Here is a 27,366-nt window from a genome sequence, read left to right as displayed (position 1 = left end):
GCCGGTTGTATGAATCAGCAACATTTTTGCATTCAAGTTTTAAGTTTGATTTACAAAGAAACTTCCTTAAATGCTTTGCAAGTGATAATTTGCATACTTCCATTGCTTTGAATTATTATATATATGTACACGCACACACACACACCAGGAAGCGTTTCATACTGTTGTGCGTGGCGTCACTATGATTTGGAGGCTGACATGAAGGCAGCTAACAGCAATATAACGCATACGATATATAGCATACATAATAATATATATATGCATGTTTAATATGCCTTTTTGTAATTTCAACTTATCCAATTCATAATTGAATGTTTTTATTTACACCATAAATGTTTTGCTATGTACAAGGCAGGCAATTAGCGTGTGCAGATGATGGACTTTATTAACATTCATAATAAGTTTACATGAGTAATCAACCAGGTAACATTGCCCTGTGTGGCCCACATGTTGCCTTGACAGGAGAAACCTTTTGAAAAACGTGAAAAGCGGCTAACGGCCGCTGGGTAAGAAGCACAGTCTGATTCTGGCCCAGTGCTGGCTCCAATTGCCACGGCAGCCCTAACGATCAGACTTGGCATCAACATAGACAGACGCAGATAATGGTTAGGCAAGATCCATAAAGCAGTGTAATTACAGTACAGACAGAGAGGCTTTGTATTTATGCCACTCGGTACTAACTGGATTACCTACGTTATTTAACTTTGCCTAAATACTTATACAAAAATATTTTCAAATCCAGGGAGGTGCAAAAGAATTGTTTTTCTCTCATCTCACAACAAGAAAATGAAAGAAATGTTTATTTGTCCAGGCATATTACAAAAAATATATATCCTTTATTTTAAATATGGTTAAGTGTTGTGTCAAAATAGTTTTCATGGCAGACTGCCTCAAAATAATAGTGCTCCTGTCACCATGAAAATATAGACAACAGGGATTGTTTTCCCACCATGCTTGCATTTTTGCCACCCGTATTTACATTTCTATAAAAACATGCACCTGTCCAGAGGGATGGATGCAAACTGATAACAGGAATTACGTTTAGATTAGAGCAGGAATTGTCTAGAGAACAAGGAGTGAGGAAGTATGATTAGGAGGAATTCTGCTTTAAACATGAATGTACACATGCATTCACTATATTCATTGTATAATTAGAACCCCAATCCCTGTCCTATACCCCACCAATAAAAAATGGTCTCATGATCACTTGCTGTAGATTTGGCAACATACCCACTCCTCACTTACTGACATAGTTAGCTTCCAGTTTTCATTATATGAAGAAAATCAGCTTTATGTGAAAATGGAGGATGACCACAGCAGGTCACAAAATGGAGGATGACTACATCATTACATAACTGCCAAATTACATCACCACATAACTGCCAAACACTGAGAATCATGGCCCAGCCAAGCTGACACATAACCTTAATCATCACAGCCAGTGTTAACTCTTGTTTCACACCTCGGCATTTGTTACTGCCAGACATATGCCATTAATGCACAAACTGATTGGAGAGAAGATATTCTACTATTGCTGCAAACGTGAAATGCTGGATAACAAGAGAGTGAGGACTAGGTGTGTTTCATCTTCATTTGGTTCACTTGTTAGAGAATCACAATACAGCCAATTCAATTATTAGATCAATAAGCGGGCCACAAGTGAGAGACCCTCCATGTTTACCTTTTAATTTTTTCCCCAGAGTTTTTGGAATATAATTCCAAAATTGGAAGTAACTGTTTAGAATCATAGTTACTGATCACATTGTAGCAATTATTAATTAAACATATTTATTAGGTATTGGCTTTGTATAAGACAACTTGTTAAGTGAGATGGAGGACACTTGAGGTAAAACATACCATCCCAGTCCTAATTCTGCGACTCTGGTTAAGTCAAATAGCCTTTGATCTCAGAGGTGCCAGCTCCTTTCAAACGAGGAGTCACCTCAGAAAAGTTCTTACCTGGCACTGTAATAGTAAATAGGAAGGCAAGTGGACTTGCTCTGGGTGGAATTAAGGAGCACTTGAGGGGGTAAGTCAGGAGTCCTTCCTGATTGTCACCTCTCCTGCCTCTGCCGAGAGGCTTTGGAGCTTCTCTGTGCAACCACCAGGGCTGGGGACCAGGTTCTCATCCCAACTCCAACACTAGGTTCCCTGGGATTTGGTTTCCTTAAGTGTAAAGCTGGGTTTATAACAATCCGTGCCAATGGCATCACTAGGGGGCATGGGGAGTATGGATTGTACCCACTGACACTGTCGGAGGGGGTCACACCAAAATGACCCCAGGGTCCACAGTGGCAGTGGACCACCTGACACCACCAGGGGAGGGGTCGCCAAGGCAGTGGTATCACTAGGGTTGGCATTACCCAGTGCAGTAGCTCATCAGCCCCACCACCACCTGCCAGAGTGTGGGCAGCAGGGCGCGGTGCCCACTAATTGGCAGAGAGGAGTGTCTCCGCCTTGGCCAATGAGAGAAGGGAGGAACTGCGGGGGGCCAAACGGGGTGGCACTGGCCCTGCAGGGGGGCAAGGTGGGGCCAGGCCATTCACCCACCCTGGTTGGGGACGTGTGACGCCATGAGTTCCCACACTGGGTAACCAACCCTAATGACACCACTGATCCATGCTCTACCTTTCTCCCATGGCTTATAGTGGAAATAAAATTAAACTAATAATTCATAAGGAAGAGTTCCTAGAAGTACAATGTGTTACCTCAGTGGAAGGGACTAAGAGTAGCAAGATCGGTGACTTTTTATGTTAATGCAGTTTCTCTAAAAACCCAGAAAAATAGGGGGGTGCCAAGGGAGGAGGGACTTGGAGATTTCAGTAAAACAAAAACAAAAAACAAAACCTATTGCTGACAAGTTGATTCCAACTCATGGCAATCCTATAGGACAGAGTAGAACTGCTCCATAGAGTTTCCAAGGAGTAGCTGGTACATTTGAACTGCTGACCTTTTCGGTTAGCAGCTGAGCTCTTAACCACTGCATCACCAGGGCTCTGGAGATGTCAGTAGTCATACACAAATGGAGAAAAAACTAAAACATAAATAAAAACTAATTTGATAATTAGAAAACCCTGAGGCTTTTGGGGCTCTGTCATATGCTTCTGAGAGCTAATGAATTAGTGGTCAATAAAGTTTCGTTAGCTTCAAATTTTACAGAGAGCAATTCTTCAGAAAATAAACCTGGCGTTTGAGATAGAAGACACAATCTCATGGTGGTTGTGAGCCTGGCTGTGGGCACAGTGCCTGTCTCCACCACAAACTAGCTGTGTGACCTTGGACAAACTATTTAACATCTCTCTTCATTGAAGTATAAAATGCAGATAATAACAACACTTACTTCCTAGTGCTGTTTGAGAATTAAATGAATTAAATTAAAACATGCAGAATACTAGAATTGTGCAGACATATTGTAAGTTCCCAGTAAATGTTAACATTACCACCAACATCAATATCCTCATGAATATCACCATCGACAACAAAGAATATCAGGATTAGAAGCGATCTGGAAGTTTACCTATTTTCTGGCTGACATCTAATTCCACTTTCCTATAACGTACCAGGCGACCTTATCTAGCGCTTCTTATGAGACTCCCCTTGATTAACTGTGTAAATATTAATCTGGTAACTCATCATGTTTTATCTTTACTTTGGCAGACAGAACTTTGAGAACTAAAATAAAGGCCCAACTTGAGAAACAGAACAAGATATGACACCATGCATTCTTGATTTTGTTTTATTTTTACTTGTTATACATATTTTATTTTCCTACACTTATTTTCCCTTTGCCTGTTATTTACTATTTTTTCTGCCCTATTTGATGTTACATATTTCTGTGAGCTTCCTTACCATCATTAGGAAATAAAATTGATTAAAAACAAACCAGTAAAGAGTTATTTGGTTGCTAAAATATCTGTTAATTTTTCTGTGATTGTTTTCTAGCATGTGGCTGCACATAGGCAGACACATGAACACAAAACAGGGAAAAGGAAAACAAAAGAAGTACATGGAAATCAAAAGAGAAAAGAGAACTAGCAATGTGTGAGGCTTACAGGAATGGCAGGTTGCCCCCAGGTAATCAGTATCTGTGCAGTCACAGGAGAAGGTATTCCAGGACTGGGAACATTCACCCCCATGTTCACAATAGCTGGGCAAACACCTAAAAGAAGACAGACACACCACTATTTCCATATTCAGATACAATAAAATGTACATTGTAACACTAATATGTTAAGGTAACAGATGAATGACAACAGAAAAGGAAAATTTCAATGCAGTCAAGGATTGTTGGGTCTGTCATCAAGGTTTCCCAGTGTAATACTAAACCACACATTAATAAATCCACAAGGATGCTATTGATTGTTGTGTCTTCGCAAGGGATAAATTTTCAACACGTCTTTATATCAGAGGGTTTGCTGGCGTTTTTACAAATGACACAAGACTAATTTGATACTTGACCAGGGATATAAATTGCTTGCAATGGCCATGAACAGCCTACATTTTTCCCGTCTCCCTGCATCCACACTCTGTTGCAATGTGACAGTGCAGATCTTCCCATCAAGAGACTTAGCCTATTTCTCTACCTGTTGAATTTAGGCTGGGCAATGGGAGACAAACACACTGATCCAAGCAGAGGCTAGAAAGAGGCTTGGGCAGGGGGGCTTGCTGTCTTGCTGATTTCAACTCCTCCAGTCACCACTGTATGAAGAATCCTATGAAGAATCCTGAGCTTCATCACGGGGCCTAGTCACCTCAGTTGACAGCTCATCAACAACCAGACATATGAGTGAGCCCAACTTAAACCATCCAGCAGCCAGCTTAACCCCAAGTGACCTCAGATGCAGAAGAGCCCCAGAGAGACCACAGTATTGTGAGCTAAATAAAGAGCTGTTGTTGTAAGCACTAAGTTCTAGGATAATTTGTTGCCCAACAAAGGCTAAGTGATTTATGCATACATTATAATATGTTGCCATACTGAGTTATTAACATGATGGAAATTTAAAAAAGGAAGGAAAGGACAATAACTTCAACCACAGAGAATCTCAGGGTGAGGGATTTGAGTATCATCTAATTTTAGGTCCAACTTATATATAGGTGGTGCAGTGGTTAAAGAGCTTGGCTGCTAATCAACAGTTTGAATCTACCAGCTGCTCCTTGGAAACCCTATGGGGCAGTTCTACTCTGTCCTCCAGGGTCGCTATGAGTCAGAATTGACTTAACGGCAATGGGTTTGGTTTTTGGCTGATGCATTTAGAAATTAAAATGATACAGAACTTAGGACTGAGGCTGTAAACGTTATTGCTATCCACATGATGGAGACTGACATTTCATTTACTAAAATTAAGGATGAGTGACTTTTCCTTAATGCTTATTAAATTAAAAAAAATGTAACTAAAAGAAGGTTACTAAATTTTCTCGATTATAAAAAAAAAGGAGGTGAGGCTAAGATGGTGGAATAGACAGACACTTCTGGCGAGCCCTCTTACAACAAAGACCTGAAAAAACAAGTGAAATGAGTATATTTATGACAAGGTAGGAGCCCTGAACATCAAAGGCAAAGGTTAGAAAACGAACTGAGGGGCAGGGGGAGAAAGAGACAGTTTAGAAGTGGAGAGGAGTTACTGGACTTGAATCACTGGGAATCCTAAGGCACCATTCCCAGGAGCGGCTGTGGTGGGCTGGTACTAGTGTTCGGCCGCAGTTTCCTCAGGGAGAAACTGCCAGTCACACAGCCTACTCACACCTCCGAAACCAGAGAAGAACAGCGCTCTCGGCAAAAGCTAACCACTTGTGTATGTTTTCCCACCCCCTCCCCACCCTCCCACTCCTAAGCTGGCTTCAGAGGTTGATTTCCCTGGGCCTGAGCTAGGACCTGTTGAGTACCTACAGCCATCCTCCCAGCCTTGGAGAAGGAATAAATTTGCAATTGGGGGAAAAGATAATTTGCCAGCTCTACTAACTGTGGGAGCTCAGGACAGAAGCAAGTCCTGCCCAGGTATAAACAGTCTGTGGACTTTGAGTACCTTTCCCTCTGCAGGGACCTGTGTGGGCCTATTTCAGAATAGGCCCTTGTTGGCAGACTACAACTGTTTCAGCTGTGCAGTGGAGAGGTGGGTGTCTGATGTTCCACATTGCTTTGCCTATTAAACAGGGTCCTCACCTACCCATACCAGGGGCCTAAGGACTGGTGGATCCACTCCAGTCGCCCAGCCACCCACAAAAGGGGTCCAAAGATAACTGGTACCTCCCAGTCCTAACAACCAAAAACATTGGGTGTGCATGGTCCATATGTAGAAACCACCTACCTGTATGCTCTAGGGAACAGGAACATGCTTTTCTCAGAGACACTTGGGGGATGATTCTTAGCCCCCTGCCTTGTTCAGAGCATGACCCCCTGCTGCAACTAGATATTGGTACATACACCAATCACTCCTGCCCCCTGAGACTGTAGGACAGAGCCTGTACCACACACTTGATGATGAGCTACCTACACACCTGAGCTGAAGTCATGCAAGAAAAGCGAATGGACTCCTAGACTGATATACCTGATAACAGCTCTAGCCATCTGGGGACAGGACGTCAAAGCTCCAAATGCAAAAATAATCAAGCTAGCTCACTCAAGCAACCCATTTGGGCATATCAAAACAAAACAAAGCAAGAAGCTAGGATACAGTAAGCAAACATAAAATAAACTAATACGATAACTTATAGATGGCTCGGAGACAACAGTCAATATCAAGTCACATAAAGAAACAGACCATGATTGTCTCAACAAGCTCTCGAAAGACAAAGAATCAAGGAATCTTCTAGATGAAAGTGCCTTTCTGGAATTACCAGAGGCAGAATACAAAAGATTAATATACAGAACCCTTCAAGACATCAGGAAGGAAATCAGGCAATACACAGAACAAAGCCAAGGAACACATAGATAAAGCAGTTGGAGAAATTAAAAAGATTATTCAGGAGCATAACGAAAAATTTAATACGTTGGAAAAATCCATAGACAGACAACAATCAGAATTCAAAAGATTATCAATAAAATCACAGAAGTAGACAACTAAATAGAAAGTCAAAGGAGCAGAATTGAACAAGTGGAAGGCAGAATTTGTGAACCTGAAGATAAAGCACTTGGCACCAATGTATCTGAAGAAAAATCAGAAAAAAAGAATTTAAAAAAGTGAAGAAACCTTAAGAATCATGTGGAACTCTATCAAAAGAAATAACCTATAAGTGACTGGAATACCAGAACAGGGAGGGATAACAGAAAATACAGAGAGAATTGTTGAAGATTTGTTGGCAGAAAACTTCCCTGATATCATGAAAGATGAGATGATATCTATCCAAGATGCTCATCAAACTCCACATGAGGTAGATTTTAAAAGTCACCAAGACATATTATAATCAAACTTGTCAAAACCAAAGATAAAGAGAGAATTTTAAGAGCAGCTAGGCATAAACAAAAAGTCACCTACAAAGGAGAGTCAATAAGAATAAGCTCCGGATTACTCGGCAGAAACCATGCAGGCAAGAAGGCAGTTGGATGACTTATATAAAAAACCGAAGGAAAAAAATTGCCAGCCAAGAATCATATATCCAGCAAAACTGTCTCTCAGATACAAAGGTGAAATTAGGACATTTTCAGTTAAACAGAAGTTTAGGGAATTCATAAAAACCAAACCAAAACTACAATAAATACTAAAGGGAGTTCTTCGGTTAGAAAATCAATAATATCAGGTATCAACCCAAGACTAGAACACTGGACAAAGCAATCAGAAGTCAACCCAGACAGGGAAATCACAAAAATAAATCAACATAAAAAAACACTCAGAACAGGGAAACAGCGATATTATTACGTAAAAGAAGACAGCATTAAAACAATAAAGAGGAACTAAGAAAAGTAGTCATAGATCTTTCATATGGAGAGGAAGACAAGGTGATACAAAGAAATAAAATTTAGATTGAAATTTAGAAAAATTGGGGTAAATATTAAGGTAACTACAAAGGAGACAGTCCTACAAATCAAAATAAAATACAAGAAAAAAACAGAAACTCAGCAGAAACAAAATCAACAACAATGAATACAAGGAAAAGACAATATATAAAGATAATCTACTCAGCACAAAAAATTTAGTGGGAAAAAGAAACTGTCAACAACACATAAAAAAAGACATCAAAATGGTAGTACTAAATTCATACCTATACATAATTACGCTGAATGGAAATGGACTAAATGAGCTAATAAAGAGACAGAGAGTGGCAGAATGGATTAACAAACACGATCCATTTACATGTGCCTACGAGAGACACACCTTAGAGACACAAAGTAAAATTCAAAAGATGGAAAAAAATAGATCAAGCAAACAACAATCAAAAAAGCAGGAGTAGCAATATTAATTTCTGACAAAATACGCTTTAAAGTGAAATCCACCACAAAGCATAAGGAAGGACACTATGTAATGATTAAAGGGACAATATACCAAGAGGATATAACCATATTAAATATTTATGCACCCAATGACAGGGCTGCAAGACACCACTGAAAAATGAGATAGGCAGCTCCATTATTACAGTAGGAGACTAACACACCACTTTCACTGAAGGACAAGACATCCAGAAAGAAGCTCAATAAAGACAGGGAAGATTTAAATGCCACAATCAACAGCTTGACCTCACAGACATATACAGAACACTCCGCCCAACAGCAGGCAAGTATTCTTACTTTTCTAGTGCACATAGAACACTCTCTAGAATAGACCACATATTAGGTCATAAAGCAAGCCTTAGCAGAATCCAAAACATTGAAATATTACAAAGCATCTTCTCTGACCATAAGGCCACAAAAGTAAAAATCAATAACTGAAAAAGCAGGAAAAGAAATCAAACACTTGGAAACTGAACAATATCCTGCACAAAAAAGACTGGATTATAGAAGACATTAAGGATGGAATAAAGAAATTCAGAGAATCCAATGAGAATGAAAACACTTCCTATCAGAACCTTTGGGACACAGCAAAAGCGGTGCTCAGAGGCCAATTTATATCAATAAATGCACACGACCAAAAAGAAGAAAGGGCCCAAATCAAAGAATTATCTCTACAGCCTGAACAAATAGAAAGAGAGTAGCAAAAGAAACCCTCAGGTACCATAAGAAAGCAAATAATAAAAATTAGAGCAGAATTAAATGAAATAGAAAATAGAAAAAGAATTAACAAGACCAAAAGGTGGTTCTTGGAAAAAGTTAACAAAATTGATAAACCATTGGCCAAACTGACAAAAGAAAAGCAGGAGATGAAGCAAAATAACCCAAATAAGAAATGAGATAGGCGATATTACAACAGACCCAACTGAAATTAAAACAATCATATCAGATTACTATGACAAATTGTACTCTAACAATTTTGAAAACCTAGAAGAAATGGATGAACTCCTAGAAACATACTGCCTACCTGAACTAACACAAACAGAGGTACAACAACTAAATAGACCCACTTGGATAATCCAGCATAACCCTTCCATCTTAAATTTTGTAACGTTAATTATATCTACAAAATGTAATGTAAACTTTTTGCCATGTAACAGAACCTATTCACAGGTTCCAGGGGTTAGGTTATGGACAGCTTTGGGGACCATTATTTGGTCTACTATAATCTATGATACAGGTGGGCCCTGGTGGCACATGGCTAAAGCACTCAGCTGCTAACTGAAAGGTGCTTCAAACCTACCAGCCACTCTGCAAGAGAAAGATTTGGCAGTCTGCTTTCATAAATATTTACCGCCTTGGAAACCCTGTGGAGCATTTCTACTCTGTCTGATAGGGTTGCCATGAGTTGGAATTGACTCAACTACAGTGGGTTTGATTTTGGTTTTATGATGCAGGTTGTATCAAAACCTGCTTTTTAAGGATTCAACAATGGGTCATGGGCATCTTTCCATGTTAGTGCAGCTGCATCTGTAATGGCTACAAAATAATTTAATTAAAAAAAAAAAAAGGGGGAGTCCCCACGCACATGAAAAGATGCTTAACATCATTAGGAAATTGCAAATCCAAACCACAATTCAATACCATTTCACAATCATTAGGATGGTTATTATCAAGAAAAAGAAAAATAATAAGTGTTAGTAACGATGTGGATAGACTAGAACCTTTGTACATTGCTGGTGGAAATGTAAAACGGTACGGCTGCTGCAGAAAACAACTGTCAGTTCCTCAAATATACAATTGCCATAACCAAAAAACCAAACCTGTTTGCTGTCGAGTCAATTCCAATTCCTGGTGACCCTAAAGGACAGAGTAGGACTGCCCCACAGGGTTTCCAAGGAGTACTGCTGACCTTTTGGTTAGGAGCCGTAGCTCTTAACCACTATGCCACCAGGGTTTCCAGAATTACCATATGATTCAACAATCCACCTCTAGGTATATACCCAAAAAATTGAAAGCAGGGACTTAAACAGATACTTGTACACCACTGCTCATAGAAGTATTAGTCACAAAAGCCAAAGAGTGGAGACAAACCAAATGTCCATCAACAGACGAATGGATAAGCAAAGTGTGGTAAATAGATACATTTTGTTTTTGTTTGTGTATATATATATATGTATAGCATGTATGCTGTTGTTGTTCTTAGGTACTGTCGAATGGGTCCGGACTCATAGCGATCTGAGGTATAATAGAAGGAAACTTTGGTTGGTCCTGCATCATCCTCACAATTGTTGCTATGTTTGAGTCTACCGTTGCAGCCACTGTGTCAGTCCATCTTGTTCAGTGTCTACCTCTTCTTCGCTGAGCCTCTACCAAGCATGATGGTCCTTCTCCAGAGACTGGTCCCTCCTGGTCAAAAGTACGGGAGATGAAGTCTTGCTCTCCTTGTTTCTAAGGAGCATCCTGCCTGTGCTTCTTTTACTCAATGGAATAAAGTCGTTAACCATAAAAAGGGATGAAATCCTAATACATGCTACAATATGGATGAACCTCAAAACATTATGCTAAGATGTCAGATGTAAAAGGTCACGTTATATGATTACTTCTACAAGAAATAGCTAAATTACATACATCCGTAGAGGAAGAAAGCAGATTAGTGGCTGCATAGAGCTGGGAATCAGGAACGTGGGGAGAGGAAACAGAGTGACTGTTAATGGGTATAATTTTCTTTGTTAATGGGGTTACAAAATATTCTAAAATTAAATTGCGATAATGATTGCACATCTCTATGAATATACTAAAAACCACTGAATCATACACTTTAAAATGGGTGAATTGCACAGTATGTGAATTATATCTCAATAAAGCTGTTAAAAAGTTAAAAGATTCGACAAGAAAGAAAAACAACATCATAGTTAATGATGTTGGCAATCTAATAGCAATCTAGAATGAATAGTGTCAGAAAAGATTTAATAACAAAAACAAAATATTTAGTAATCAGGTACAAAAAGGACAATGTTCTTTGATAAACCTCTAGTACGCTTCGAGCAAGTATGTGCAGAATTACTGAGCCCAAAAGCATAAAGTTTTGGCACGTGTGTCATTTTCTATTCCACCTACACTTCTCAAACCATTGTCGTTAATGATTTTTTTTTAATCACATATAAACATGCATGGCTAAATGCAGCCTTATCCACAAATCTGAAGGGATTTATAAGATCATGATTTATGTTGACTTCCTTGTCATTCCAATTTATCTTTCAAGAAATTTCCATACAATTGTTGATAAAATGAAATTCATCACATCTTAATACTTCAGAACAAGTGAAAAACAAAACTATTCACCAACCAACTTTAGAAAGATGCAAGAAGAAGTACACCCCCCCAAAAAAAAAATTCACATAAAGTACAAACTGTAAGAATCCCTTAAGGAACCCCAAAACTGAGCAGCAAACTGGCAACCAGATTTTAAAATTGTATTAACGAGAGCGATTCACAGGACTAGATCTTGCTCAAGGGAAAATGCTGGAAGCTGCAGAGAGAAATGCACAGCTCCCGCAAGGGGTCTGATCTGCAAATCAAAAAAGGTAAAACAAACATTAAGAAAAAAACAGAAAGAAAAAAGATAACTGGAAGCATCTGGCCATTTTATGTTTTTTTTCCCCAACAGCATGAAAATTTCACTCCCAGACACTGAAATTCTTGCAGAAGTAACAAGAATGATTTTTGATCTTCTTTGAAAAGACATGAAAAAATCTCTGCTGAGTATAAGAACTGAAACAGGCAAACTTATGTTTATTTTTTTAAAAAGGAGGAGGAGGATATATAGTAGATATGTTGAAACTCTACCTGGATATGCTTATTTTTAATTTCTGACCAAGTTTCAGGGCAGTGTGTGAAGCTTAAGATGAATTTAGAAAACACATTAGAAACCAGTTCATATCCATGGAGTACATATATGAAAAAAAACGGTGGACAACTTCCTTATTTACCTTTCTTAAGAGGTTACTAGATAAATACATAGGAACGGATGAGGACATTCCATACTTTGTTTTCAGCAAATTAAAATAACAGAATGGAAAAAATGGACAGGATAAAGTGTGACAAAGTTCGATGGAAAGCTTTTCACATAGTTTTTTTTGAAATTACTCCACACAATTTTAAACATAAATTAGTTGTACTCAATTTTAGCCATTCTCTAAAATTATGCTGTATACTCTACATTTAGGATAAAAACTGTTTGCCAAAGCCACAGCAAGGTCAAATGCAGAAAGTCAAATACAGAGCAAAACCTGGGCTGGGAGCTCTGGTTTATCTCTACCTCCCACCCTCCCACCCAGAGACTCGAGGGCTCAGTTCCCTCTGCAACATGGCGCACCATGACTACTCTGGGACTCTTTTGGCACATCCACAGAACTGAGGTGGTGTCTGCCAGGATTGTGGAGTGGAGACAAGACATGTTCATTATATACATAGGGTAAGCATTCCACAGGTAGTGATGGAGGCCAAAGGTGCAGGAAGAGAGCTTGGAAGATGGAGGCTAACGGCCGGCAGCTAGGGCCTGAGTTTGGTCTATCTAGGATTCTCTTGAGAAAGAGCTGAGGAAGAAGTGTAATTCCACACCCTAAATCTGCCATCTTGTCTCTCTCGGGATAGGCCAGCCATGGTCCTTGAGCAGGATTCTGAAAATGGTGACTGAGGATGAAGTTTGGGGAAGTCATCCACAGCTTTCTGTCAATGACAATAAAGAAAAGAAGACCAACATCAACTTAAGAGAGAATGCCTGGGTCCTTTGGAACTCACCGTGCCTGTCTCCTTATAGAGTTAAAGCTATACATATCATCACATAAAAGCCTCTTCTGTTTGCAGAAGCCACATAATTATTGTCAATTATTCTCTTAAGTTCAATGTTCTTCTTCCAAAGAGTCAAATGAACAAGAAACTTTGGATTACTTATACCCTGATAAAGGTTAACACTCCTTTGGTATTTGAGAGGGAGATGTCAAAAATAAGCCCCGTTTCTTTCAGAAGGACACACTTGAACAATTCTCATCTAGGTCCTGGAGCTCTGGTGGTGCAGTGGTTAAGAGCTTGGCTTCTAACCAAAAGGTCAGCAGTTTGAATCCAACAGCCACTCCTTGGAAACTCTATAGGGCAGTCCTATTCTGTCCTATGGGGTTGCTATGAGTCGGAATGGACTGGATGGCAACGGGTTTGGTTTACTAGGTCTTAACAATCTCAAAGTGAAAGAAGTCAGATATTATGCTAAGAAACAGCAGGTGAACTTCTTGTAAAAATAGCATTGTCTCTCTTCACCTCTGGAGGTTATGGGATAGGCCAACAGCATCTTCATCTACTGTCTCCTTTCAGTGTTGCTGTCCCTCCTTCCCTCAGACCTTTGTGATTCTTCCCTTAACAGCTGCAGCTTTCTGGACTCCATCACAACTGAGGTCATCTTCCTTATGCTCTGCTTTCTTAGCTGGGATTCCTGGTGAACTACAAAGTCTTTGTTTTTTAGTGCTGGTGTAACAAAAATACCACAAGTGGGTGGGTTTCAAGAACAGAAATCTATTGTCTCATAGTTTTGGAGGCTAGAAATCCAAATCAAGGCATCAGCTCCAGTGCAGGGTCCTTCCTTGTTGGTAGCCCCAGGTGCTCCTTCACATTCCTTAGCTTATAGGCAGATCTTCATACGGTATCTTCACCCTGTATGTGACTCCCCATGTATGTCTCCCCCCATTTTATAAGATGCCACTCAGAAGGAATTAGGACAAATCTTACTCCCAGGTGGTCTCATTAACATAACAAAAGAAAAATCCTTTTTCCAGACAGGGTGTAGAGGACACAATTCAATCCATAACACGCCACTCTTTGCCCCCCCACCCTCCCACCCCATTCAGTCCTTCCCATGTACAAAATAGATACACAGCATCTCCAATGGTCTTAACCCACTCTGGCATCCAATTTAAATCCAAAATCTTATTTTCTGAATCATCTAAATCAAGTGCCAGCAAGATATAAGGTGTGTTCCAACCTGGGGCAAAACCCCTCTTCATCTGGACCATTGAAACCTTAGATACAAGTTAGATGCTTGCAAAGTACAATGGTGGGATAGGCATAAGGTAGATATTTCCATTTTAAAAGGAAGAAATATGTGTTGTAAATCCTAAACCCTATGACTGTGGTGATATCCCATTTTGGAATGGGTTTTCTTTGTTATGTTATTGAGGCAGTACTAGAGTAGGGTGTGCCTTCAGTCAATCTCTTTTGAGATATAAAAGAGCAGATTAAGCAAGCAAGCACAATGGGTGGGGAGATACATGCCACATGATTGCCAAGGAACCTAGGAATAGAAATTGAAAAGAGACAAAGACCTTCTCCCGGAGTGGCCAGGGGAAGAAAAACTTCCCCTAGAGCCAATACCCTGAATTCAGACTTCTAGACTCCTGAACTGTGAGAAAATAAATTTGTTTGTCAAAGCCACCCATTTTTTGCATTTCTGTTGTAGTAGCACTAGATAACTAAGACAGGTACCAGACAAATCCGAAACCCAGCAGGGCAAACTCCACTGAATCTCAAGGCTTGAAAATAAACCTCTTTGCCAGGACCATCTGAGTATCGGCACTACCCTCTGCACTCTGGCTAGGGTTCTGCAACCCTGGGTGGCAGCCCTGCCCCCTTGACCCTGGGCAGCCCTGTTCTCCCAGTCCATAGGCATGGTAGCCCCACCCTCTGGAACTAAAATGGTAACCTCACCCTTTGAAACTCAGAAAATGGTGGCCCTGCCCTGTGCTCCTTCTGACAGTCATGTCAGTCTCTTAAGATTGCCCTTTTCTTCTCCTGGAAGACAACAGATGATCACAGCCAAGTAGCTCCACTGACTCTTTTCCTGCTTGTAGAGTTTCAAGAATTGGACAACGGTACTTCATTTCATCCTGTCTCCATCTCTTTCAGTCTAAACTGGAAGCATTTCTGCTGAGATGGTTCATTGGATCCATATGTCACACACCTATCTTTAAGTCCTGGTTTCTTTCTGCTTAACAATTTCTCAATTTGTGTTTTTCCACTTGCTTTTTACTATAAGCAGCAAGAAGGAACCATGCTGCATCTTCAAGATTTTTCATAGGGACAGACATGACACTATAGATAGAAGCACCATGCCATCCCACCGCAGCAAATACCTGAAAAACTAAGTAAAACAGATACAAAGTCAATCCTGGAACCCTAAGTACCAAATGAAGGAATAAAGAACTCAATCAAGCATAGAATGGAATAAGAAACTGACAGAGAGCAGAGAATGAGGAGAGCTATAGAGCGGAGGTCCCAGATCAGCTAACGTGGCCAGATTCACCATCTTGGGCTACACTCGCCAAAGAACTCAGACAGGAAGTACAGAAAGGCACCTTCATGGAGCTCCCAATAGGAGGCAGAGCACCCAGAACAAGAATACTTGTTTTCCTAACCCACACTCTTCTTCCCTTTATGAGACCTCCTCTGCTTGCCAACAGGCTTTGGTCACTCAGCCAGAGATACCAGCTCACTACTACCCAGGTTTGCCATCTTGGGCCACAGCTGCCAAAGAACTCGGGACAGGGAGAAGGGGAAGGCAAATTCACGGAGATCCTAGCAGGAGACAGAGAACCCAGTAACCATGGATACGGGCTTTACCACCACCCAGCCATCTTGAATGGCCCCGGACAGCCCTGTTCTCCCGCCATTTTCTGAGTTTCAGAGGATGAGGCTACCATTTCAGTTCCAGAAAATGAGGCTGCTGTGCCTGTGGCATAGATAACATTGTGAAGAACTAGAATTCCAGAACATTTAATTGTGCTCATAAGGAACCTATACATGGATCAAGAGACAGTCTTTCAAATAGAACGTAGTTTCAAGTAAGGAAAGGCATGCATCAGAGTTCTATCCTGATACCATACTTATTCCATCTGTATGCTGAACAAATAATCTGAGACACTGGTCTATATGAAGAAGAATGGGGCAACAGGATTGGAGGAAGGCTCATTAACAACCTGCGATAAGGTGACGACACAACTTTGTTTGCTGAAAGAAGACTCGAGCACTTACTGATAAAGATCAAAGACCACAGCCTTCAGTATGAGCTACACATGAACATAAAGAAACCAAAAATCCTCACAACTGGGACAACAAGCAACATTATGATAAAGTGAGAAAAGATTGAAGTTGTCAAGAATTTCATTTTACTTGATCCACAATCAATACCCACGGAAGTAGCAATCAAGAAATCGAAAGACGAATTGCATTGGGCAAATCTGCTGTAAAAGAGCTCTTTAAAGTGTTGAAAAGCAAAGATGTCACCTTGAAGACTAAGGTGTCCCTGGTGTTTTCAAACACCTCATATGTATGCAAAAGCTGGATGATGAAAAAGGAAGACTAAAGAAGAATGGACTCCTCTGAATTGTGGTGTTGGAGAAGAATATTGAATATACTATGGGTTGCCAAAAGTACAAACAAATCCATCTTGGAAGAAGTACAACCAAAATGCTCCTTAGAAGCAAGGATGGCGAGACTACATCTCACATGTTATCAGGAGGGATCAGTTCCTGGAGTAAGACATCATGCTCAGTAGAGGGTCAGTGAAAAAGAGGAAGAACCTAGACGAAATGGATTGATACAGTGGCCGCAACAATGGGGTCAAGCATAACAATGATTGTGATGATGGTGCGGGACTGGACAGTGTTTCGTTCTGTTGTACATAGGGTTGCTATGAGTAGGAACCAACTCAACAGCACCTAACAACAACAACAACATCCCTCTTCCCTCTAGTAGGCCTCCTCTGCTTGTCAAGAGACGCTAGCTTACTGCCGCAGGGCCCGCCCTGCCCCCACTGGCCAGCCCCTCCAGCCCGATTTTTTTTTTTTAATTTTTGTGTTTATTATTATTGGCTTTTTTTGTTGCTTCTTTAGCCCCATGTGCCATCCCCTCTTCTTCTTAACAGGCTGTGATTTTTTGCTTTGTTCTTTTTTGTGTGTGCGTGGTTTGTTTTTTGAGATTTTTATTGTTGTTTTTCTCTGTCTCCCTTCTTTCCTACTCTTTTTCCCGCCAAGCTAGCCCTGTGTGACATCCCCTCCCATTCTTGACAGCTGTGATTTTTTTGGTATGTTTGCGTTGTTCTTTTTTCTCTTTTCTTCTGTTTCTTCTCTCTCTCTTTTCCTTTCTTTCTTTTCTTCTGCACATCCAACCTTGCACACCACCCCTGACCCTTCTGAAGGGCTATGTTGCACAGCTCGGTTGTAGGGTCACTGCCCAAGGCCTCCCCCAGTCTGTACTACTGTCACCAACTGGCTCCCTCGGAACACTTTTATTTATTTATATATTGTTTGTTTGAGTCTTTTTTTTCTGTTTTTCTCTTTTTGTTTTTATTGTTTCCCCCTCTCTCCCTTTATTTCCTCTTTCCCATCCACGCGGCCGTGTGCACCTCCTACAACCTCTTGATGGGCTGTGCTGTACCAGTCAGCTGCAGAGCCTCTGGCACACAGCCTCTCTGGGTCTATGCCACCCCCAAAGGCCAGCTTCTAAAATGCCATCTTTTATATTTTTCTTTATCTTACTCCTTCTCCTTTTCCTCCACCCTTCCACTAGGCCTTTCACTGCCTCCACTGTTCCTGTTGGGCCAAGGTGTGCCACTCGGTGAGAGATGTCAGCTCACTGCAATGCCAGTTCTGTCCCACCCCCAAAAGGAGGCCTCTCCAATGGCTGGTGCTCCTCATCGTATTTTCATCGTTGCTATCTTTATTTTTTTAATTACTTTTTATTTATTTTTTGATTGTTGGTATCTTCTCTCTTTCCCTTCTTTCCTTTCTCCTGCCCACCACCTAGCCCCACACTGCTTCTCAACAGGCCAAACCAGGCCATTTGGCTAGAAAGCCACTAGCACATGGCCTCGCTAGGTCTGTGCCACTCCCGCCCACCGAATCATACCACATCGCTATTTTATTTTTTCTTTTCTGTTATTTTCTTATTTCATTTTTTGCCTTTGTTTCTCTCTTCTTTCTCCTTTGACGCACCCACTTAGCTCTGCACATCACATCCTCTCCTTTCCCTCCTGTTTATCTGCACGGTGTACCAAGTGCCACACCCCTGAGTGGTACCGACACGGTCTCCAGGACCCTGCCTTCTATTGCCACCATCCCTGCCCTGTTGGCCCCAGTTCATGCTGAAAATTACCCATCGCTGCCCCTCCACTCTGCTGAAACTGCCCTGCTGCACCATAGCTGATGACCGGCCCTACTCAGTTGGGGAAGGTGTTGAGAAGTATTGTACCTACAGGTAAGCAAGCAACAAAAGACACCCAGCCCACCTTTCTGGACAAAACCAAATAAAACAAATACTCAATCAATAAACAAAGAAAATAATTCTTGAATGTCCTGGAGATAGCAACCAATCTCAAAACATATTAAAAATCAGAAGATGGCTCCAGAAAGTGGTCAAAATAAAACATCAGATGACCTTCTGCTAGAAAAAAAGGCACTAGACTACCTGATAGGAAGTTCAAAACTCTAATATTCAGAGTTCTCCAACAGATGAAGGAAAAAACAGGCAAAGAAAAGGAAAAAATAGACAAAATCACGGAAAAGACAGACAAAACAATGGAAGAATTCAGGGAAATAATACAGGAACAAAATGTCAAAATAAATAACAAGAAATCATAAAAACAACAATTAGAAATCAAAAGATAAACAACAAAATTTCAGAAATGGACAGTGCAATAAAATGTTTCAGGACAAATTTGAAAAAATGGCAGACAGTATCAGTGAAACTGAAGACAAATCCTCGGATGCCACTTTGTTTCAGGAAAACTCAGAAAAAAGAATGAATGAAGAAACCCTGAGAATGATGTGTGATATGAAGGAAAAAAATCTGTGTGTGACTGGAGTTCCACAATAGGGAGAGAAAACGGAAAACACAGAGAAGATAACTGAAGATGTGCTGACAGAAAATTTCCCTAATATCATGAAACACGAAAAGCTGACTATTCAAGAAGCTCAATGAACCCCATACAGGATATACCCCAAAAGAAAAATACCACAACATATCATAGTCACACCTGCTAACCAAAGACAAAGAAAGAATCTTGAGAGCAGCTTGAGAAAAAAGAAAAGTCACATACAAAGGAGAGACAATAAGACTAAGCTCTGATTACTTGGTAGAAACGATGCAGAGAAGAAGGTAATGAAATGACATATATAAAACCTTAAAAGAAAAAAACTGTCAACAAAGAATAATATATTCTGCAAAACTCTCACACAAGTATGATCGCAAAATTAGGACATTTCCAGATAAACAGAAATTGCAGGAATATGTAAAAAATAAACTACACTTACAAGAATTATTAAGGTGAGTTCTTTGGTTAGAGAACCAACATCAGAAAACAAACTGAATCTAGTACATAAAATGGAATCAGCCAGATACTAACCAAGCTACTGAACTCTCAAGGATTAAACGAAACTGAAAGATTCACAACAAGTAATGAGAGACATCAGTCTATAAATAAACATAATGTCAGAACAATAAAAAGGAGAATAAATGTGGTAGGTATAGAACTTTCAAATGGAGAGGAAGTCAAGGCCTTATCAAGTAATAAAAGTCTGCTTTAAACTTAGGAAGACAAGGATAAATTTCAAGGTAACAACAAAGCAAGCTAACGGACATGCTCATCTAAATAAAGAAGAAAAACACAAAGTCTTAGTAAACACAAAATCTACAAAAATGAAACAAATGAAAAAAAATCCACATGAAAAAGTTAACAAGACACACACACAAAAAGCATTACAAAATGACAGCAATAAATTCACACCTATCAATAATCATGCTGAATGTAAATGGCTTCAATTCACACATAAAGAGACAGAGAGTGAAAGAATGGATAAAGAAACAGGATTCATCAATATGCTGTCTACAAGAGACATGCCTTTGAAATAAAGGTGCTAAATATTAAAAATCAAAAGACAGAAAAATATATAGAGCAAACAGTGATCAATAAAGAGCAGGAGTGGCAATACTAATCTCAGATAAAATAAACTTCAAAACAAAATCTATCATAAAAGACAAAGAAAGACATTATCTAATAATTAAAGGTACAATCCATCATGAAGACATAACCATAATAAATATCTACACACCCAATGACAGGGCTCCAAACTACAGGGAAAAAAAAATCTAACAGCACTGAAAAGAGAAATTGATAGCTCCACAATAATAGACTTCAACACACCATTCTTGGTAATGGATACAACATCTAGAAAGAAACTCAACAAACACACAGAACATCCAAAGGCCACCATCAATCAACTTGAACTCATACACATATATACAACACTCCAACCAACAGCGGCAAAGGACACGTTCTATTCCAATGCACATGGAATCTTCTCCAGAAAGACCAAATCCTAACCCAAAAAGCAACCCTCAACAAAATCCAAGACACTGAGATATACAGCATATTCTCTGATCACAATGCTATCAAAATGGAAATTAATAACAGGAAGAGCAAGGAAAGAAATCAAATATATGAAAACTGAATAACACCCTGCTTAAAAATAAATGGGTAACAGGAGAAATCAAAGATGGAATCAAAAAATTCCTAGAATCAAATGAGAATAAAAACACTTCATACCAAAACCTTTGGGACACAGCAAAGACTGTGCTCAGAGGTCAATTTATAGCAATAGATGCACACACCAAAAAAGAAAAAAGCAACAAAATCAAAACATTCACTACAAAACTCGAACAAATAGAAAGGGAATAGGAAAAGAAGCCCACAGCCACAAAACGAAAGGAAACAATAAACATTAGATCAGAAATAAATAAAATAGAGAATACAAAAACAACAGAAAGAATCAACAAAACCAAAAGCTGGCTATTTGAAACGACTGACAAAATCCACCAAACCACTGCCCAAACTGTCAAAAGGAAAACAGGAAAGGACATGAACAACCCAAATAAGAAATGAAATGGGGGACACTACTACAGACCCAACTGAAATAAAAAGGATCATAACAAAGTAGTATGAAAAACTATATTCCAACAAATTTGAAAACCTAGAGGAAATGGACAAATTTCTAGAAACACACTACCTACCCAAACTAACACAAAATGATATTGAAAATCTGAACAGAACCATAAGGGGAAGAGATTGAAAAGGTAATTAAAAAAAAAAAAAAAAACCCTAGCCAAGATGCCATAACTGGAGAATTGTACCAAACAGTCAGAGAAGAACTTATACCACTATTACTCAAACTATTTCAGAACATAAAAAAGAAAGTGATACTTCCAAATTCATTCTTTGAAGCGAGCATAACCCTGATACCTAAACCAGGTAAAGATACCACAAAAAAAGAAAATTACAGATCAGTATCTCTCAGGAACATAAATGCAAAAATTCTCAACAAAATTCTAGCCAATAGAATTCAGTATTATATTTAAAAAAAAAAAAAACACAATGACCAAGTAGGATTCATACCATGTATGCAAGGATGGTTCAACATTAGAAAATCAATCAACATACTCCACCACATAAACAAAAAGAAAAAAAGAATCACATGATCAAAGTCCAACACCCATTCCTGATAAAAACTCTCAAAAAATTAGGTATAGAAGGGAAATGCTTCAAAATAACAAAGGGCATTTATACAAAACGAACAACCAACATCATTCTTAATGGAGAGAAGCCGAAAACATTCCCCTTGAGAACAGGAATAAGACAAGGGTGCCCTTTATCACCACTCTTATTCAACATTGTGCTGGAGGTCCTAGCCAGAGCAATTAGGCTAGGAAAGGAAATAATAAAGGGAATCCCAATTGGTAAGGAAGAATTGAAAGTATCCCTACTTGCAGATGATATGATCTTATACACAGAAAACCCCAAAGAATCCACAAGAAAACTACTGGAACTAAGAGAAGTTTCAGCCAAGTATCAGGATACAAGATAAACAAAAACCAGTTGGATTCCTCTACATTAACAAAGAGAACTTCAAAGAGGAAATCACCAAATCAATACCATTTACCAGAGCCCCCAAGAAGATAAAATACTTCGGAATAAATCTATCTGGAGACATTAAAGACTTATACAAAGAAAACTACAAGACATGACTCCAAGAAACCAAAACAGACCTATGTAAGTGGAAAAACATACCTTGCTCATGGATAGGAAGGCTCAACATTATGAAAATGTTTACTCTACCCAAAGTGATCTACAGATACAATGCAATCCCGATCCAAATTTGAAATTACATTTTTTAAGAAGATGGAGAAACAAATTACCAACTTCATATGGAAAGGGAAGTAGCCCTGGATAAGTAAAGCATTACTGAAGAAGAAAAAAGTGGCAGGCCTTACACTACCTGATTTTAGAGCCTACTATACTGCCACAGTACTCAAAACAGCCTTTTACCGGTACAACAACAGATACGTAGGCCAATGGAACAGAACTAAGAATCAGATGTAAATTCATCCACCTATGAGCACCTGATATTTGATGAAGCCCAAAGTCCCTTAAATGGGGAAAAAAACAGTCTCTTTAACAAATGGTGCTGGCATAACTGGATAACCACCTGCAAAAAAATGAAACAAGGCTCATACCTCACACCATGCACAAAAACAAACTCAAAATGGATCAAAGACCTAAATATAAAATCTAAAATGATAAAAATCATAGAAGAAAAAATACAGACAATGCTAGGAGCCCTAACACATGGCATAAACAGAATACAAAACATAACTAACAATGCATAAACACAACAGAAAGTAGATAACTGGTAGCACCTAAAAATCAAACACTTAAGCTCATCAAAAGACTTCACCGAAAGAGTAAAAAGACAACCTACAGACTGGGAAAAAAATTTTGGATACGACATATCCGCTGAGGGTCTATCTCTAAATTCTACAAAATACGGCCAAACCTCTAGAACAAAAAGACAAATAACCTGATTTGAAAATGGGCAAAGGATATGAACAGGCACGTCAACAAAGACATTCAGGCTGCTAACAGATACATGAGGAAATGCCCATGATCATTAGCCCTTAGAGAAATGCAAATCAAAACTACAATGAGATACCATCTCACCCCAGGAAGGATAAGATTAATCCAAAAAACACAAAATAATAAATGTTGGAGAGGTTGTGGAGAGACTGGAACACTTATACACTCCTGGTGAGAATGTAAAATGGTACAACCAATTTGGAAATCGATTAGGCGCTTTCTTAAAAAGCTAGAAATGGAAGTGCCACAGGATCCAGCAATCCCACTTCTTGGAATACACCTGAGAGAAATAAGGGCTGTTGAATGAACAGATAAATCGACACCCATGTTCATTGCAGCACTGTTCACAACAGCAAAAAGATGGAAACAACCTAGGTGCTCATCAACTTACAAATGGATAAACAAATTATGGTATATACACACAATGGAATACTATGCAATGATGAACAACAATGAGGAATCTGCCAACTGTCTCACAACATGGATGAATCTGGAAGGCATTAGGCTGAGTGAAATCAGTGAGTCGCAAAAGGACAAATATTGTACGAGACCACTACTAGAAGAACTCAAGGAAAGGTTTAAACAAAGAGGAAAACATTCTTTGATGGTTACGAGGGTGGGGAGGGAGGGAGAGGGGCATCTGCCAACTAGATAGTAGACAAGAATTATCTAAGGTGAAGGGAAGAACAACACACAATACAGGGGATACCAGCACCACTGGACTAAACCAAAAGCTAAGAAGTTTCCTGAATATAACAGAACAACTCAAGAGACAGCGCAGCAGGGTCGGAGTCTGGGGGCCTGGGAACACCTAGGTCAATTGGCATCTGGGGTTTTAAAAGCTAGTGAGTGCCCTTCTAAGATGCATCAATTGGTCCCAACCTGTCTTAGTCATGTAGTACTGCTATAACAGAAATACCACAAGTGGATGGCTTTAACAAAGAGAAATTTATTCTCTCACAGTCTAGTAGGTTTCAAGTTCAAATTCAGGGTGTCAGCTCCAGAGGAAGGCTTATTCTCTCTGTCAGCTCTGGAGCAAGGTCCTTGTCCTCAGTCTTCCCCTGGTCGAGGAGCTTCTCAGGTGCAGGAACCCCGGGTACAAACGACCTGCTCTGCTCCTGCTGCTACTTTTTTGGTGGTATGAGTTTTCCAACTCTCTGCTTGATTCCCTTTCCTTTTATTTCTTGGGAGAGAAAAGGTAGTGAAGGCCACACCCCAGGGAAACTCCTCTTACCTTGGATCAGGGAGGTGACCTGAATAAGGGTGGTGTTACAATCCCACCCTAATCCTCTTAACATAAAATGGAAATCACAAAACGGAGGACAACTAAACATGGCCTAACCAAGTCGATACACACACATTTTTGGGGGGACATAATTCAATCCATAACATAACCCATCTGAAGCAAAGGAGATTGAAGAACATCAAATACACAAGGAAAATATTACCCCAAGAGATAAAAGGGCCACATAAGCCAGAGACTCCATCAGCCTGAAATCAGAAGAACTAGATGGTGCCCGGCTATGACCAAGGACCGCCCTGACAGGGAACACAAGAGAGAGTCCCTGATGGAGCAGGAGAAAAGTGTGGTGCAGAACTCAAATTCACATAAAAGACCAGACTTAATGGTGTGACTGAGACTAGAGGAATCCCAGAAGAAATGCCCCCAGGACTCTCTGTCAACTCAGAACTAAAACTTTTCCCAAAGCAACTCTTCAGACAAAGATTAGACTGGCATACTCCTGAAGAGTATACTTCTTTGTTCAAGTAGATACACAAGACCAAATGGGCAGTTCCTGTCCGGAGGTGGGATGAGAAGGCAGAAAGGGATAGAAGCTGGTGAAATGGACACAGAAAATCCGAAGTGGAAAAGGGGAGTGTGCTGTCACATTATAGGGATTGGAACTAGGGTCACATAACAATATGTGTATGAATTTTTGTATGAGAAATTAATTTGATCTGTAAACTCACCTGAAAAGCATAATAAATTTAAAAAAATTCTAGCCAACAGAATTCAACATAATATCAAAAAAATAATATACCATGATCATGTGGGATTCATACCAGGTATGAAAGGATGGTTCAACATTAGAAAATCAATCAACATAATCTACCATACAAATAAGAGAATCACATGATCATTACAATCAACACAGAAAAGGCATTCAACGAAGTCCAACACACATTCCTGATAAAAACTCTCAAGAAAATAGAAATTCCTCAACATAATAAAGGGCATTCATACAAAACCAGCAGCCAACATCATTCTTAATGGAGAGAGGCTGAAATCATTCCATTGAGAACAGGAACAAGACAAGGATGCCTTTTATCACCACTCCTACTCAGCATTCTGCTGGAAGTCCTAGAGAGAGCAATAAAGCAAGAAAAAGAAAGAAACAGCATCCAAGTTAGTTCCTCTAATGCTTTGTCTGTTTGCTGCTTGGCTTGTTCTGCATTTTGCCTGGTCTTCTTCCTGATCTCTTAAAGAATTCTGCATACTAATCTTTTGTATTCTACCTCTGGTAATTCCAAGAAATTCTCTTCATCCGGAAGATTTCTCGATCCTTTGTTTTTGGACCTTGCTGAAGCCATCACAGTCTGCCTCTTTAGTTGAGTTGATATTGACTGTTGTCTCCACGCTGTCAATAAGTTATAGTATTTATTTTATGTTTGCTTACTGTGTTCCTATCTTCTTGGATTTTTCGTTTCATATACCCAAATAGGCTCCTCGAGTGAGCTAGTTTGATTATTGACACCTTTGAAGCTCTAACGTCCTGTCACCAGGTGGTTAGAGCTGCTACTAGGTATATGAGCCAAGAAGTTCATTTACTTTTCTTGTAGGGATTCAGCTTAGGTGTCCAAGTAGTCAGTCACCAAGTGTGTGGTGCAGGCTCTCATCTACAGTCTTAGATGAGCAGGGGTGACTGGTGCAGGCACAGATTCTGGCTGCAATAGGGGGTCATGCACTGAGCAAGGCAGGGGACTGACAACCACCTCTGAGAGTGTGTAAGGAAATTGTGTCCCTCTTTTGCAGAGCATGTAAGTGGGCAGGTTTGGCAACCAGACCATGGGCACCCAGTGCTGTTGACTGTAAGGACTGGCAGGCACCACTTATCCTTGAACCCCTGTTGCAGGTGGCTAGGTGGTATGGGAGGAGTGACCAGTCCTCAGGCCTCTGATGCAGGTAGATGACCCTGATTAACATGCAGAGTGGCATCAAATGACACAAACTTGCCTCTCCACCATATAGCCGAAACAGCTGAAGTTAGACTTCGGATATATACCCGGTTGCAGTGTGATAATAAAGCCCTACTCTGTTGAAATGGGCCCACACAGGTCTATTCAGGGGTGAAAGGCATTCAAAGTCCGTGAACCGCTTATGATTGTGCCTAGACAAAGGGGCTGTTTCTGCTCTGAGTTCCTGCCTTAGGGGAGGTAGCAGATTATTTTTCTTACTGTTTGTTAATTTTTTCCTTCTCCAAAGCCGGGAGAATGGCTCAGAGCGTGCGACAGGTCCTACTTCCAGCCCAGGGAAAGTGTCAATCACTGAAGCTGACTCAGGACCTGGTGCAAAGTGGGGAGGAGTCAGGTAAATGGGAGAGTTTTTTCCCAAAGGGGTGTTTTTTGCCCCACGTGGTAGATTAGAGGCAAGCACTTATCTTTCACCAATTGCATGTCACTTTTCACTGATTCTGGAGGCGTTAGTGGACTCTCCATCGCTTGGTCTCCCCCAATGTGGAAAATGCGTCCCGAATGCCTGTTTGCCTTACCATGCTTGCAGCTCAGTCTGATTCCTCAACTTTGCCTTTGATGTTCAGGGCTCCTAGATTGTTATATATAAACGATTCACTTATTTTTTGGGGTCTTTGTTGTAAGAGGGACAACAGAAAGAGTCCGACTACTCTCCACCATCTTGGCTCTGCCCCCCAGGCAT

General features: G+C 40.0%; 1 protein-coding gene across 3 annotated transcripts in view; it reads right to left on the bottom strand.

Annotated features, from left to right (window-relative positions):
• LOC100664503 (contactin-associated protein-like 3) overlaps positions 1-27,366 on the bottom strand; it is a 361,706-nt gene that overhangs the window by 103,977 nt on the left and 230,363 nt on the right. For all 3 annotated transcript variants that reach the window (XM_064291046.1, XM_064291044.1, XM_064291045.1), the window contains one exon: positions 4,053-4,159. In XM_064291046.1, coding sequence (XP_064147116.1) covers positions 4,053-4,159 — 107 coding nt within the window. The remainder of the gene's footprint in view (positions 1-4,052; positions 4,160-27,366) is intronic.

Source organism: Loxodonta africana, chromosome 9, assembly GCF_030014295.1.
Source record: "Loxodonta africana isolate mLoxAfr1 chromosome 9, mLoxAfr1.hap2, whole genome shotgun sequence".
NCBI lineage: Eukaryota > Metazoa > Chordata > Mammalia > Proboscidea > Elephantidae > Loxodonta > Loxodonta africana.
This window is presented reverse-complemented; position numbering and strand designations above follow the sequence as displayed.